The sequence below is a fragment of the Callionymus lyra genome, chromosome 1 (genome assembly GCF_982586985.1).
Source record: "Callionymus lyra chromosome 1, fCalLyr1.hap1.1, whole genome shotgun sequence".
NCBI lineage: Eukaryota > Metazoa > Chordata > Actinopteri > Syngnathiformes > Callionymidae > Callionymus > Callionymus lyra.
Genome location: NC_141818.1, coordinates 26,869,123 through 26,886,058, shown reverse-complemented (window position 1 = coordinate 26,886,058; position 16,936 = coordinate 26,869,123). Strand labels below are relative to the sequence as shown.

General features: G+C 39.1%; 1 protein-coding gene across 18 annotated transcripts in view; it reads right to left on the bottom strand.

Moving 5' to 3' along the window:
* ptprdb (protein tyrosine phosphatase receptor type Db) overlaps positions 1-16,936 on the bottom strand; it is a 145,217-nt gene that overhangs the window by 50,721 nt on the left and 77,560 nt on the right. For all 18 annotated transcript variants that reach the window (XM_087798394.1, XM_087798393.1, XM_087798398.1 and 15 more), the window contains 3 exons: positions 15,246-15,395; positions 2,123-2,268; positions 1,421-1,562 (listed from right to left, as the gene is read on the bottom strand). In XM_087798394.1, the coding sequence (XP_087654520.1) occupies positions 1,421-1,562; positions 2,123-2,268; positions 15,246-15,330 (373 nt within the window). In that variant the 5' untranslated portion in view covers positions 15,331-15,395. The remainder of the gene's footprint in view (positions 1-1,420; positions 1,563-2,122; positions 2,269-15,245; positions 15,396-16,936) is intronic.

Sequence of the window (16,936 nt, the reverse complement as noted above, 5' to 3'; positions counted from 1 at the left end):
GATGCAATCGCAACACAGCGACTCCTCCGAGAAGCTTGAAGACACTAATCACTAGATAAAGACTCAAACATTGGCATGTGCACTTGATTGTGACTTCCAGCACGCATTAGTTAAGGCTTCCTCCACGCCATATTGCACAACATGCACAGCACAACGCGAGAGCGAGACGAGAACAAGCACTCGCCGCACAGCGCCGGAGACGCAAAGAGTGAATTGAATAATTTAGAGGGTTCTGTGTGGTGGACCGTGGTACAAGCAGAGAGTTAAGGCGAAAAAAGAGAGAGAGAGCGACACATCTAGGTAAGGGGGACGCTTTAAAAGAAGGAGAATTTATGGCGGAAACAAAAACAGACTGATGGGATGGAAAGCGAGGTGTGGTCGATAGAAGGAGGGTAGACTGTATGTATCCGTTTAATATTCCTCGGAGAGACATGAGGGGGAAAGAGGAAGGATGGCAGAGAGATGAGATGGTGGAACAATACACTGCACGTCCTTCCCACAACCACGGACTGTAAAGGCTGGCTATGTGATTATCAACACTTGAGCAGTTACACCCACTCACGCGCTTCCAACTACCGGTACTTAATGTTCTCCTAATGGACTCCTCTACCATTAACATCACTATCTGCATTAATGGATTATTGCTAATGCTAACAAAGCTGTAGATGTACATGTATCTACTTCAGAACAAACAATGTCTCGGCTTACACTCAACTGGGCTCCCAGGTACACAAAGAACTATTGTCCAGAGCACCTTATTTAACATGTGACATCACTTCCATTATGACACGTTTCCAATTGTTTCCCTGCTCGTCTGAGCTTAATAATGTAAAACCATAATGATAATACAATTTGAGGTCATAGTGTTCACTATTATACTGAATAACAACCCACCACCTGCCCTGTCACAACAAATCGTACAAGGTTTTTTTTAGTTAGAATTAAAGGGCAACTAATGTTGAACTCCAATTCTCCTGACTTACTCTCATGTTCCAAATATTTCAAATGTAAACGTCTTACTCTCCAAGATGCAGTCAAGCAGGATGCTTGACCTATCACGGCAGAGTAGGTGTGGTTATGGTAAAAAAAAAAGATGTATTCTCCAGAAAAAACAGAAAAGTGTTTTCAGTGGGTGGGGCTTCATCACATTTTCTCATGTAAATATTGAAATTAAAAAAGAGTTTTTAATAAACAGACGTTAAAAAATGAAGACAAAATCAGTTGTACATTTGAAACTATGAGAAAATGTTGAAAAGAATGTTGGAGAAATTAAAAAAGTAACATTAAAAAGAAAATAATAATATAAAAATTAAAAAGACAATAATAATATAAACATCTAGGAAACATTGGAGCTTAATTTGTTGAGCCAATCTTACCTTTCTCCAATATAGCTGTTCCATCTTCAACAACCTGAACTCACCTCGCAGCACACTCAGTCGTGTTGATGCTGTGATCTCTCCTGCAGTGTTGGACGCGTGACATTCGTAAATGGCTTCGTCTCTGGGGGTCCTCAGTGGCTGGATCCTCAGGACCGAGCCGGAGCCATCATCAAACTCTATCACCTGTGTGATTGAGGATCAGAGTTCAGATGCCAGCGGTTCTGGTGATAGTGTTACATAACATGTACACAGCAAATCATAATAATATTAATATAGAGAATTTATTGAGCATATATATAAATCACACACATATATATATATATATATATATATATATATATATATATAAATCATGTATTTATATATATCAATCCAAACTATTCACTTTGATCTAAAATCAACATTTAAAAAATCATTTAAAAAAAAAAGAAAAAATATTTGCTTGAATAAATCCAACAAAAATAAGGCAAACAAATTAGAATGGGGAAGTAAACAACTGACCAAAAGTATTGAAAATGTGTCTTTAGTCAACTAATATGCTTTTTTATAATAATATTTAGTAATTGAAGGGGAGGATAAACGCTAACATACAACTTGTAACAACAATAATATAATACTTAGAATCTAAGAACTTTGACAATATCATCCAATTTTTTTTTCCTGATTTCACTTTGAAACTTTAATGATGTCATTGTGACTTGATACCCAATAGCAGTCAAACATGTAAGGTAACTAATTCATACCTCAAATCTCTGGTTGCTAACTTTCTTGCCTTTCTTGTTCCAGACAATCTTGGGTTGAGGATCTCCGGAGGCTTGGCACACGAATGAGGCCACGCCCCCTTGTACTCCTATTTGGTCTTCTGGGGTTCTTGTAAATTTTGGGGGAGCTGCGTGGAAATAACAAACGGGTGAGATACTTAGCACACGATCAGCATAAGAACACAAAGAAGAATCCCTTGACATCTTTACAATTCTCCCAACTCAACAATTGTTCATAATAAGAAAATAAATTGTTGTCTTGTAACATATGTTATATGAATTATAACATATAGTTATTAGATTAGAGGTACATGGTTCTCTATTTAGAGTCTCATTTTGAAGACAAAGGAGAGATCTCCCAATGGTTTATTTCATATTTCATCTCAACAAACCAATTTAAAAAGGCAGGGGGGGTGTTGTTCAAAACTGTGTGAGCAAGCTGCAGTTTAAATTCAGTTTAACTGTACACAATGACTAACCCAACTTTTGTGCTGCAAGGGATTCTTGTGAAACAATATAGTAAAAAGTGTTTGATGCAAAATGTTTTTTTATCTTTAACTGTCTATATTTAGTGACACATGTATGATGAAATAAGCAGGATAACCTTGCCAAAGGGCACTTACTTTAGTCATTGCCTTATCTTAGGTTTACCCGCCTGACCTATGTCAGAGTCACTGGTCAGTTAGCCTAGAGGTTAAAGGTGGTTTTCTCACTTATCTTTGTTTGAACCCCCAAAGAAAAAATTTCCCTTGAAAGAACAGCAAGTGTTGAACATTTCTTTTATATCACAACCTTTGTTGGTTAAAGTCCATTAAAAGACTGTTGATAGTACAAATATAGTGTTTTGTTTATTTTTAAATCCCTGATATCACAGCAGCGTTGGTTCAGCGCGATTTAAATCAATGAGGTAAACATGGATTATATTAGGAGATGACAGCTATCAGCATCATATGTGGCAGCATATGTGTCTGTGTTTAGAAAGTGTGCTGGTGTCACCCTGGGAGTGTCTCTCTCTGTCGCTGCCAAAGAAGCTTAATATTTAGCGGCCATGGAAGATTTAGGAAGACTTACTCTTGGCATGACCACTAAAGCTCCATGTTGAGGGACGCAACAATATCATACCCGGGCACACCGCTGGATCGCCACATCACAACTCAAATCATAAAAGGTTCGACACATCAGCCCATGCACGTCATCGCCAGCTTGCCTAATGGCATTTAAGCCAAACCAGAAAATCCCTACTTAGAGGCTCAGAGCAACTGCCCTGACAAAGGGAGGAATTGCTTTTTGCAGTTTATAAGGAAGAAGAGAATGCTGGTCGAAGTAGAGGAGAGAGCGGGCGAGGGTGAGAGATAGAGGCTGGGACAGATGGAGACTGTAATGGGCAAGGAAGAGAGGAGGATGGGCAGCGAGAAGATATGAGACAGAAACAGACAGAGACAGATGCACTGGCAAACACAGCCAAAGAGCCTCAAGCTGCTGAGGAACCTCTACACCTTGCTGGCCCACGACCAGACTCAGAACAATCACCCAGGAAAACTACAGCAAAAGCTCTTTTATGTATTCATAACTGGGATAAGATGGTTAAAGATCAAACTGATAATGACCATTTAGATCTTTCTTTTGTTAACAGAGAGCTGAAACAGAACTTATCGGACTCAAAAGAAGTGCCTTATCATGAATAACTGGCTGTTGCTCTTATAAATCTAGAATCTAGACAATAAAGGTGATCGAGCACTCAGTCAATGACACGTTGTATTCTGGAGCATGTACTGCCTCACCAGAAATAACTGTTGAACCCATGACCAAAACAGCGTGCGCACACCAAGTCTTTCACTGGAGTTTTCAAGAAGATTACATTTGACTTCATTTCAAAGTGACGGCCCGAAGCTACGCCGTCCATGTTTCCTCACCTGTACTCACTCCTCACCTGCCTGAGAAGACCAGCTGCACTTTCCATTTATAAGAATGCAGACATGCACTCTCCCTTAAAGGTCGGGGGGGCGTGTTGTCCCTTCCCTTTGGAAGTCAAAATGAGATTCAAACGTCTTTTTAAGTCACCTGCTTTTTGAGAATTCCTCACAAATCTATGCAATGTGAGGAAGAATCACACCGGAATCATGTCACATTCTTTTCTTTACTTGAACAAAGACGCTACTTATTTACCCCTGGATGTGCACGACTGTGGGACACATCATTTAAACATCAGAAGAAAAGGAAGCAATTACGTATTTATAGGAGTCCTTCAGTCAGGCATCATGTGGCACTCTCCAAATCTTTAACACAAATTGATTTTTATTGAACCTATAAAGAAGTAAGCAGGAGAGAATATAAAGTGATTGCTGCAGCTGGCTGACTGTTTCAATTGGAGACGCTCTCTTCCATCATGCCCCAGCGAGCGAGCAGATGTGCGTGCTCACCATCTGAGAGCGAGAGAAAGAGGGAACAGAAAGAATGCAAAGCGGGAGAATCGCTCTCTTAATCCACTTGCTAATCTCTTCTCCACAAAACAAATGAAAAGTGTAAAGCCAGCAGAGCCGTACTAAAAGGCACAGTAGATCTTTCAATTGCTTTTTCTATCCTTCCATTCTCTTTTATCTCTTCACTGTCTTTAGTCCTGTTTTATATTTGATTGTCTGAGGATCCCTTTTTTGTCAGTTTTTCATCACTCTGTCAGTTTAAAACCTCTAAAAGAGATCACCCCTTACACAGCTGCTTTTGTTCTTTCATCCTGCTCCTTGTTACTCTTCCTCGTCTCCTCCCTTCATCTCTGGGGCGTTACATAAGTTCCTCTCACATTGACTGACTTAATGAGGGAGGATGCACCCATATGCTGTGCTTCCAATTCACTCTCAACGTTCCCACTATTCTCTCCCGCTCACTCTTCATCTCATTTTGATACAGCATCCTTAATATCTCCTCCTTCACCTCCTATTCTTAAGAGCATCCGTTTCCCTCTCTTTTTCAAACAGCAGGAGAGCGAACAGAGAGAAAAACATTAAACTAATCAGAGAACATTTAAATCTATTAATCAACTAATCTGGATTAAAAAAAAAGACAAATATACTTATAATTCAAACATTTTATCTAAAGCCAATCAACCAAGAACCACCACTAACAGTGTGTTTCATATGGCTTCCTAAAAAGTCTCCCAGAACCATTTTCAGTATTCAGGAATAACACGCAAAAACTTAAAATCAAACCTGCGTTGAAAATCCAGCCCACAAAGTCATTCTATTTGGCCCGCTGGAAAGTTGGCTCAAATCAAAGTAGATTATTGTTTATGTAGATATCATGACCTATGAAGATGCCTCTGTGTAAAGAGGCTTTCAATAACAGTGAAAATCATTGTAAAGGAAAGGAATTTGCTTAATGGAGGACAAACATTGACATAATTAAGCATTATCGAGGCTATATACAGTATATGGCAGATACATATCTGGTAAATATACATTATTTATTATCATTATGAATTTCATTTTGTCCGGAACTCAGTCGTGCTAAAGGATTTTGGCCCATCGTGAGTTTGTGTTGGACAACCCTTCTCTAAGAACCTGCCTGCTCTTCCTGTACCTGTCAACATTCTGATGCCCCCAACCCATTGCAATTCATATGTTTTAGACATTCATTTCATCTGGAGCTGGGATTGAACCCACAACTTCTCAGGCCACAAGCCAACCACTCACCATCTGAGCTATGACGCCCTGGAAGTTGTGCACTTTTTGGTTTGTTTACAATCAAACGAATCCATTTTAGAAACAAAAAAAGTATATGGAATAATAAATAAAATCTAAAATAAAATATATATGAAAGAGGTCCAACAATGTCATGGAAGGATATATCAATACAACAACTGAAAGAAAAAGATGGAGTCCACTAAGACTGCGTGATGATCCAACTAACTAACTAATTTAAAAGCTATAACAAAGGCTAAAAACCTTCTAACACAATGTTTAATGACAACATTAGGAAGTATAGCTGCTAAATTTATCTAGAAACAGGACAATTAAAGCTTGTTTTGACATCGGAATACAAATCTAACCTACATGGTTGACATGTTTGTTGTTCCTGTTTACGATCTAAAGCTCATTCATTCATTCATCAACAATGGGTGAAGTAAGTAAGTAAGTAAGTAAGTAAGTACTTTTGCCAGACCCCAAGCTCCAATGATGTCTTTGACAAAGAGGAGTTTTTCACAGGATACACAAATTGTTAATAATTTAAAGCACCAATAAATATGTTTATTTTTCATATGTCTGTGATGATGGTTTAATGTTGAACAGTGACGACCCATTGCGACTCTAGATATTGTTTGAAAGATGCTCTTGACTGGGTAACTGACGCCCAGAGGGTCTATGGGTGTCCCTGAAACACCAACTTGCTACAGCAGATACAATGATAAATACATGTCTATGCAGTCAGTGTGTGGCAACAGCTAACTTTGACATTGAAACTCTGGTCTATAGCTGAGACCAAGACCCTTCATTGACGATCTGAACTTATTGATATTGTTATTGGATTGATTATCTTAATGTCTCTTTTCTTAACTTTAAATGCAGCTTAAAACATGAGTCACATTTCTGAATTGGCAATGGATTGCCTGGCTTGGCTAAATAGGGATTTTTGTTAGTTACCTCAAAGCCTGCCTGGATAGACATTGCCTGCCGAGGAACTGGAACTCATCACAGTTGGCATTGCTTGTGAGCAGCAGCATCAGTTCCAAGTATGAAAATGAAGGTTATTTCTATTATGGGATGTTCACTTACCCTGCAGACCATTGTGTAAAAGCAAAGACCTTTAAAACAATAACTTTTTAAGACCTTCAAATCTGCCTCACATTGTTAATTTAGGAAGGTGGAAACGACGGGTTGACAGAGGTCAACTTGAGACATAAATGTCTTCCCAAGAAGAATCAGATCAACACACGTCAGCTCTTTATTATCCTCAATTCCTCTTCACTTGTCACTTGTCACTTGACCGGTGCTGGTCCTAAGTGTCGAGTTGATTTCAATGTTGTTTTACAGTTTTTAGCACTAGGAGCTGAGCCGATTGGACGACTATTGTAAGGAATGAAACTACTTTTATGAAACTACTTTTATCACCTATTCTTCAGCATCCTTTTTTAAGAGCTATAAAAAAAGCTCTTTTGGTCTCCATGTTCGTGACAGCATGCAGGACCGATGACTGATCTGACAAAACCTTCTCTTTCAGTATGTTGAAGTAAACCCTAGTAAGTTGTAGGTTTAGGACTCAATTGGGGCATAATAACTAACTTTTTGACAGAAAATGTGGAGGATGGAAAAGGCCAGTTATAATAATTACCTCTGCCAAGGAGGTAATAATTGTTTTTGTTGAGTGTATCACAAAGATTTTTTACAAAATGTAACTTGACGGATCAAAACTGATGAACCAAACTTCTACTGTGGTAGCAGACAGCACAGATGTTCTGGGATTATTAAAAAAAAAGATGGTGTTTTTTAAAATGTTGTCGCTCATTCTCTATGTACGTGGATTTAACCAGTTATGTCCCCCATGGTGCTGTAGTTCTGCTCCACTTTTTAATGAGGGAGACTGACAGCACTTGGAGAGATTGGTGGCTGTACAAGTGGGCAACACCCCAGGCGGCCTTCTTTCCTTCAACATGACCCAAGATGGATGTTATAGGAAACTAATAAGCACAGAGGGAGATTTAGATGGAATTAGGCAGCGGCAATCTTCCCTACTTTGGGTGTGTGTGTGAGAGAAAGTGAGGATGGCCTACATAAAGGATGCCATACAGTTACCATGACCTACACAGATGGCAGGGATTAACAATCCGGCACCCATCGCTGCGCCCATTATAAGACGCATCCTTAACTTGAAATAAGTGAGTCCACGTTTGATATTTTTATTGAGAAATGATGTCGAATCATCAAGTCAACACAACAAACCAACATTACAGGTTTTCACACAGCCTTCCCCTAATCCCTTTAGATTATAATCAATCTAAGATTTCATGTTCGTCTTGACCAACTATTCCTGAGTGAACTCCTATAACAAGCTTGTAAAAGTGAGTTGATTGTACGTTGAAATGACACACAGCGAGATGAAATGACGCTCAGGACGGAGAGGGGGGTAGCTGACAGATGCTGTCTTAACCTAGAGGGACGAAGCGAAAGAGATGAGTTTGTAGGAGCAGATGTTTGCTCAAACCTTCAGGGAGAGATTATGATTCGCCAATATTGCTTAATAAGAACGAATATTATATAACTGCCAAAATTAAAAAAAACATCTTAAAGAGATAATGATGATGAAGAAATCATTGAAACGCTGTCGTGAGCTTATCATTGACAACACTAAGGGCCTTCACTACGCTTCGATCTGCACATTTCTGGTTACTTAATCAACTATTAAACATCCCGGTCACTCATGTGGATTTTATTTGATGGACGAGTTGCTACCTGTGGGCCCTGGAAAGAATGAACAACCAAGTGACCAAATGAAATTGAACCAATTAACAATTATTATATTATTTCACATTATAATTATATGACAGGAGCTGATATTAATGTTCACATCTGTGTCCGAAATAAATCAAATGAGGAAAAGCAATCCTCCTTAATCCCACAGGCCCATTGAGACACAATTTAAGGATTCTGTAAAAATTGTCATTTGGCCTTCAGTTCATTGATTAGATGAAGTTGTTTGGCATAAAAGTTTATAAATTATAGCAGAATGACCAAAAGAAATTATTAAATAATCAGCAGAAAAACATAACTGAATCTCAACACATGATTTAAATGTTTTAGAAGATTGGTTAAATGTGGCTGAATGTCATTTCTTTAAGGATTTGGAGAAAAAGTAACTGACATCCACACATATATCAATATTTTAAAACTTAAGTTTTTTAACATATTTATTTTTGGTATTTTGGATTCATTAAGAATTAATTTGTATTAAAGTTAATAAAGTTTGCTCAGTAATAATAATTGAAAATCAATAAGGATAAAAGATCAACAGTATTTATAATGTTGGGGATTGTTTAGAGGAGATGGAATTCTCTACAGCGCAATGTTATGATCATATTTCTGAGCAGATGCTTCTGATTTCTGTGGACACACTCAGAGTGCACCAGAAGCTCTGGAGAGGCTTTCTGTTGCTGAAAGTTTCACATGTGAAAGTGGATGTGGGAACGACTTGCCAAACATCTGCTACTGTGCTTATTTTCCTCGTTAAGTCAATGGTTAGGAATGAAATGACTAATTTACATTTCCTGCCAGGGAAAGATCCAGCTGTAATGTGTTGTGTGTGGTGGCAGAAGGTCGCTTGATAATTCCTTTAATGTGCCCAGAATTGGACCTGTCAGACAAGTTAGGGAGCAGGCAGATATCCAGGGTCTAAGCCAGACCAACGATAGCCAGTCTCTAGAGCCGGTGGGCAGCCAGCCAGAGTCATAACTTAAAACACATTAACATCAAACCAACACATTAGGAGCAAATTATCAGCTACTTAGTTGAACCTGGAAATGAAAAAAAACTCTTGCTGTGGCTGATGGAAAGTGCTATCCCCTATCTCAATTTTTTTACTTGCTGCAAATCTGCATGTACTGTATTTTTCGCACTATTAGGCGCACTGGTTATCGCACGGTCAATGAATGGCCTATTTTAGAACTGTTTTCATACATATGGTGCATCGGATTATAAGGCGCATAGAATTAAAGATACAGTCAAACGTTTGACTTGGGTTGCGTTATGCATCCACTAGATAAAGCTGTGCTAAAGGGAACGTCAACAAAACAGTCAGATAAAGTCAAACTTTATTAAGCGTTTTGACAACTCCGTTCACTCCCATGGTAACGATGTTCAAATGATGTTTAAAAGGCTTGAAGCAGCAGCATGCGAGACTGGTGTTGTGAGCAGACAATGAAGTGGAGTGTGTGTATGACAGCAAGAGCGCGCGTGTATGACGTGTTGTACGCTTGTGTATGACTGGATGACACACTCGCTCAAACCGGTGGCAGTAATCTCACTCCATAGCTGTCCGCCATGATGTGACGTGCGTCGTAAATCCAACCCCCTTAATGACGCAATGACGTAATCCCGCCCACTGCGTGTCGGCGCAGAGTCATGAAAGTGTTTATAAACAAGTCACCCACCAAGTAATGTTCATATATAAGGTGCTATAGATTCTAAGGCGCACTGTTGTTTTCTGAGAAAATTAAAGGGTTTTAAGTGCGCCTTATAGTGCAGAAAATACGGTACATAAAAGATGAGATTACAATTTAAATAGAATTTACTAAATATCAGCAATTTCAATTTAACATTACATAAAACTAACAAAAAACCCTTTTTAATTATACATTTTGCTCAGTTTTGTCGTCACTGTATAATTATTGCCTTTTAACAAAGATGTTATACAGGTAGTTTATAAAGGACCATGTTATCTGCTGTGGATTTTTTTGCTTCGTAGAAGATATGGTTGCAAAAAAAGATGAATAAATTGTGATGCATTAATAAATAAAAATAATTTCACCCAGAAAAAAAAAATAGTTTCCATATTATATATTTGTACTGTATACAAATGCTGGGCTTACATCTTCTTAGGTCATCTTATAAAGTAGAACAGAAAGAGCTGCTCATTCAGCCGAGCTAGTGCCTCGTTTTATAACCTGCTAGAACTAATAGCAACACGATTACATTACCCTTGCAGGGCTACAAGGCCCTGATACTGATGCTAGAGCACAATGTGTGACTTGATTTGTGCTTTCTCTCGGCCAGTTGCTGGTCAACTGCGGGCTTGACGTGAATAGAAAATGATGGGCAACTTATTGTTAGAGTTTAGTGGGTCAGTGTTTCAGAGATGGAACCGGACAAGTGACTCTGAGGCTTGTTTTGAGCCTCAGCTCAGCAGAGAGGAAGTGCAAGGGTTTTGAGGGTGATCACATCTGATTTTCTGATAGCGGGTCTGAACGATATCAGTAAAATAATGTTATATTTGGAGGTTTTCTGCAATTGTATTCATGATTTTCTTCAAATTCAGCAACATTAACATAAATGACAACAATAATAACTAGCATTCGTCTAATGCACAATTTATCTTCACCTGCTTTGCCATCAGAGCTTCCTTAGGCCAAGCATTACTCGAGGTTGCTTTGCAATCATGATCACCCCAAGATGGCTATTATAAAGGCCCCACACATCTTTTCGTTCAGGTAGCCTCCCCAGTCATTAAACACTGCTAGCAGAACTACCATGAAATAAACAAAAGCAAATTCAAACACATTTGTATCATTTGCTTTGACACGAAACATACCACAGCATGTAGACCAGGGTGTGAAACTAAATCACAAAAGGGGCCCAACAACTGTAAGCAGTCCAAGTCGTGGTCAGAACAAAATTTAATTTTATCTTTTCATTCTTTGACCTTAAACACGAAGACTTTATAGGTCACCATATCAACATAAACATTGATCTTCTTTGATTTTGGGCCAAACATCTGGCGGGCCACGTAAAATGACTTGGTGAACTGGATACATTTGACTGAAATGTCCACAATGTTCCTAATGTAAAAACAGGGAACTCCCAAGTCTACAAAAAACGACTGCTCAGGCCATTTGTGTTCGGCGATTTGCTCAAGAGATCCTCCACTAATAAAAATTGGGGACCTGTCAGTTGTTAAAGATTGATCCGAACCCCTTTCCCATTCTTATCCCCCCTGGCTACTGCTACTGCAAGGCTGAGTTATATGGTCCTGTGTTGACAGGTTAATCAGTCACATGTAAAGGTTTGTTCTTTACACCGACGGTGCCTTGGATGAAAAGGTCACAATATATTCAAGGAACAGTCACACACTTACGCTCACATTATATATCATATATACATATATATATATCCCTTCAAAAATGACAATTAAAGATTCATGCACTGAGCATCTTGTCGTGACAAGTATCTCACCTCCCAGCACTAATTGAAATCACAACAAATATTACAGTATTGTCTGCATAGAGGGCTGCATTCCCGCACAAAGGATGTCTCATTGCCTACATGGAGCAGTGGCCTAGTTTGTGACAGGATCAGGGCATTACTCTTAATCCACTAGAAAGATGTCATTCGTACATGTGTGCAACAGAGCACAGCTGCAGAAGTGAGGGAGATGAAACAGGCGAACGGAGCAACATGTGATTTTGAAAATTCGCTCGTGCAAAATTCAGAAAATGCTAAACTGCACCTCTGGATTTCCAACACACAATGGACAGCCTTGGTGGCATGCAAGCTTTTTACGCGAGTGGCTTTTCCATAAGATTAAATCTTAATACCGCTGCCGCACCATTGTGTTGCCAGTGTGCAAACTTTAATAGTGTTATACACAACATGCACAACACACATCAGTGGACATACACTGCTTTAAGTAAGGGTAATCTTGAAATACCACAAAAGTGTTTTAATTGATAAACACATTCTAGCTTGAGTAACATTCAGTTCTTAAAATGCTTCTGTTAATGACTCTGTTCACACAAACGTCTGCTGTGTGCACTGATCTAGATGAAATACACACACAGTGATTACGAAATAATGACAAAACCAAATTTCCAGAATTGATCTATGCATAATCCAAGAGAGAGTACTGGTTATTAAGGCATTTTTTCCCGGGATGCACGGAAGGTTAAAATAATTTATAATTTATAATTAAAATGTATTTATTTTTTGCTCCACTCCTGCCCCCAAACTCAAAATTAAACAGTCTATTGACTCCTTCAAGAACATCTTAAGACACTTTTATTCGTGCAGGTTTTTCTTGATTTCCTGAGACTCCGTTGTTGTCGGTGTTATCTTGGTCTTTTAATTATATATTTTATTGAGTTTTATTTTGATTGTTTAAGCGCTTTGTGACCCTGGTCTGGAAAAGCGCTCTACAAATAGAATGTACTTACTTACTAACTAATAGCACGAGGAATGAATGAGTCCCTGAGTCTATTAGTGTTGCATCTGGGAAAAAGCATTCATGCACTCCTTGATATTCTATGTTAATGTTTGTATCCTTTGTCTTTGTTATCTTTTCTTAAATCTTGTTCTTTAACTTTAGACTCAGATCTTGTCATCTTGCACTTTCCTTTTATAGAAACTTTGTTCTTGTTCTGTATTGCTGTGTGCTGGCTGGAAAAACATTTTCCCGAAGGAGACCTCCAGGGAAATCAATAAAGTTTTATCTATCTATCTAATTTGTTCTGAAAAATGATATTTTCTCTGAAGTAACACTAGCATGTGACTCGACATGTCAAGACCCTTGTTTCAGTAAAGTTAATTGAGAATATAAACCTGATAATGACTGTAATGCTTTTCCTTGATTTTATGGAACTCCTGTGTTGTTCTCAGTATTATCTTGATCTTTAAAGTGTATATACTTTTTTGAGTATTGTTTTGTTTGTTTAAGCGCTTCGTGACCCTGGTCTGGAAAAGCGCTATATAAATAAATATTACTTGCTATATAAATAAATATTACTTGTAAGTGAGTTAAATACACACTCTAAAAGAGTGATTTTTACTGTTTTCATCTAAAGGTTGGTCTATAAATACAATGGTTGCGAAGCTTTCGACTAAGAAAACTGTTAATAAGTTACAAACCTTGATAGTTACGTGGATATTTAAAAACCTTCTATTTGAGAGTGAAATCCACATCAGAGTCTGCACTACAAGCGCAGTGATACACACTGTGATAGAAAACCGAATAGAAAAAACGTTCTTGTTTGCTGCAGCACCGCAGCTCTCGGCATCTTTTTTCTCTCCACATTAAGAGGACATTTGGAGATCGGCATGAAAATGGTCAGGAGAAGAAGAGAGGAGGTAGTCTAAGCCGATGAGAAAAGGCCAAAACAGACGAGGGAGACACATTTTTTTCGACCTGGTCACAGACCCGGTCCTCCCCATAACTCTCATAATGGCAATCTGGGTTCTTCATTGTTTTGATAGATGACCAGGCTTTTACTAGACGACCCTGAAACTCACACAGGGGACAAAAGGGCAGGAGGGTGAGGGAAAACAAGAGTGCTCTGTAGCTTTCTCTGGCCTCTCTGTGACTTTGTACTTTATAGCACGGCAGGAGTAGCTGCCCTGAGCCAAGACTGTGTGTGTGTGTGTGTGTGTGTGTGTAACATGGCTGACAACTGCTCTGTTTCAGATGATATACGTCTGGAGTTGTAGCCACAAGCTCGGAGCAATGTTGCTCTTTCATTCCTACACGACAACAAGGCAAAGTTGAGTGTCCCTGCATGCAAATCTAATGAAGAAATATTAGTTTCAGTTTAGAAGGAACGATAATTACATCGGCAACAAATAAGAGATAACATTTATTTTATATATTTTAAAGGTGCTAAAAATATCTTACTTTTTGGTTTGGAAAATAAAGAATATTCTACATTAAATTATAAGAAAGATAAATGAAAATTCCAATCATCCGAAAAATGACCTAAAAAGAAAATCATGTGGCTGTGAGGAGCTTGATGTTGTACCTCATGTGTTCTTCAGTACTATAAAAATTGGCCCAGGTCTCTTTTAAAGGAAATGTTTTCTTTTCTTATCTGTGTATCAAATGGGTCACGACTGATAAGAAAAAGATGCTACAAACAATCATGTTTAGCACTTGTATAAAAGCTGGATGAACCTATGGCATGGATCAAGACTACGCTCGTCTGTCTGGTCCAGGTATCAGTTGGTACCCAAATATCCTCATGAAATTCCTCCACATCTGTATTAAGCAGGAATTTGGGATCATCGCTTGTGTGGACGCACCATAAATTCTTGTCTCCGGGCAGTTTGCCAGAGAAGACATGAACTAATGCACTGTCCATTGACTTCCCGTGAATAATGTTGAAGTCATATACTGCATTTATACAGAGAGTAATCAGATCATTGCTTAGTGCACTTAACTCTATTCAATCTGTAAAAACAGCGCTGTAATCATGCTTCAAACTCAAGCACGGAATACGTAAAGACACATGATAGACAAACAGAAGAAAGAGGAAAACAACACGCAAACACTGAAAACTAATTTATACAGGATTAATATGACTTTGTTTGTTGAGATGAGAGAACATTGTTGATAGAACAGAGTTGAGGGAACAAGGACTCACAGTCTCCATTGGCCAGCAAAAGAACGCTGAGCAGGAGCAGGCTCGGGCCGGTGGAGTGCATCGTGGGATACGTTGACACATGCATGCTGTATCCAGCGTGAGCTCACTGCCTCACTGTACAGAAGGACGAAGGAAACAAGCCCTTACAACCTGCGGAGAAGCAGAACACATAACGCTCTCATTAAAAGTACGACACTGGCTGTATTAAACTTACACACATCAACACACATGGACAAGTGTGAGCCCCCTCGAGGCAACTGCGGTATCCAGCTGCCCTTTTCACTTCATTAAGGTCGAACACTCATTGCCAGAGGTGTATTTTGCAGATGTGTGTTTGTTCGAGAGAGTGCAAAGTTTACAGAAGTAGCTATTGAATTACAAGCATTTAGCATCAGTCAACACATTTTCCCCAAAAAGTATTACAAGTGAGCCTGGTGATTATCCAGTACATGATCCCAAGCAGACTGCACTTCACTATTTCAGATTAAAAAAAATAATGATTGGTTTTAAGATGGAAAGCTGGAATGATGGAGTGCAGGATTGATGGAGAGATTAAGGATGGAAGGGGGTTGGCGAGCGGTGTTTGCGGCTATATTGCTTTAAGTTGAATAATCATACAGCTCAATAGCTCCATCCTTTCATCCTCACTCTACAGACATACACTTCTTCTTTCAAATTTTCTAATAAATAGATGTTACATCTCTCTTCTCATGTCATCTTTTTTACATTTGTGCTTTTAGTTGCAATCAATATTGTTCAACAACAAACAAGGTTTATTGGCAAAATGTAGGAATTAGCAACTGTTTGCAAGAGCAACTAAGATAGGCCAACTAATATTACAACACAAAATCTCATTTTTGATGACCACTGCAGTGTCAAAATTATTCAACCCCTTCATGACCAGCAACTTTAATACTTAGTAGAGCACCATTTTGCTGTTATGACCTGACCATGACACCAGCTTCTGGCAGCGTTCCTGGGGATTCCAGTTCACTAATGTTCTTGGGTTTGCGTGCGGCAACCACATTTTTCAAATCCCACCACAGATTTTCAATAGGGCTCAAGTTAGGCGATTGTCATGGTCACTATAATATCTTCCAGGACTTCTGAAACCAGGCCTTGGTGGGCTTTGAGATAAACTTGGGATTATTGTCCTGTTGGAAGATCCAATGACGTCCTAGCTTCAGCTTCCTCACAGACAGCATGACATTTTCTGATACTTGATGGAATCCATCTTGCCCTCTACACGCTGCAGGTTTCCAGTGCCAGAGGAAGCCAAACAGCCCCAGAGCATCACTGAGCCACCACCATGCTTCACTGTGGGCAGGTGTTCTTCTCCGCACATGCTTCGTTCTTCCTCCTCCAGACATACCACTGATCCATAGGCCCGAAAAGTTCCAGTTTTGTTTCATCGCTCCACAGAACAGAATCCCTAAACCTCTTCGGCTTTTCAATATAGTGTTGAGGAAACTGGAACCGACTTTTCTTGTGCCTTTGGGTCAGTAGTGGTGTAAGTCTTGGAATTCAATTCTTCAGCATTTACTGTGGACACTGCTGCCACCAAGTCTTGCTGCAGGTCTTTCGCAGTAAGTCGAGGATTCTTAACCACCTGCCTACTCAGGACTCTGGTAGCAGCCATTGATAAATTCTTCTTTCTGCCACGTTCAGGTAGTGTAGCCACTGTTCCTTTC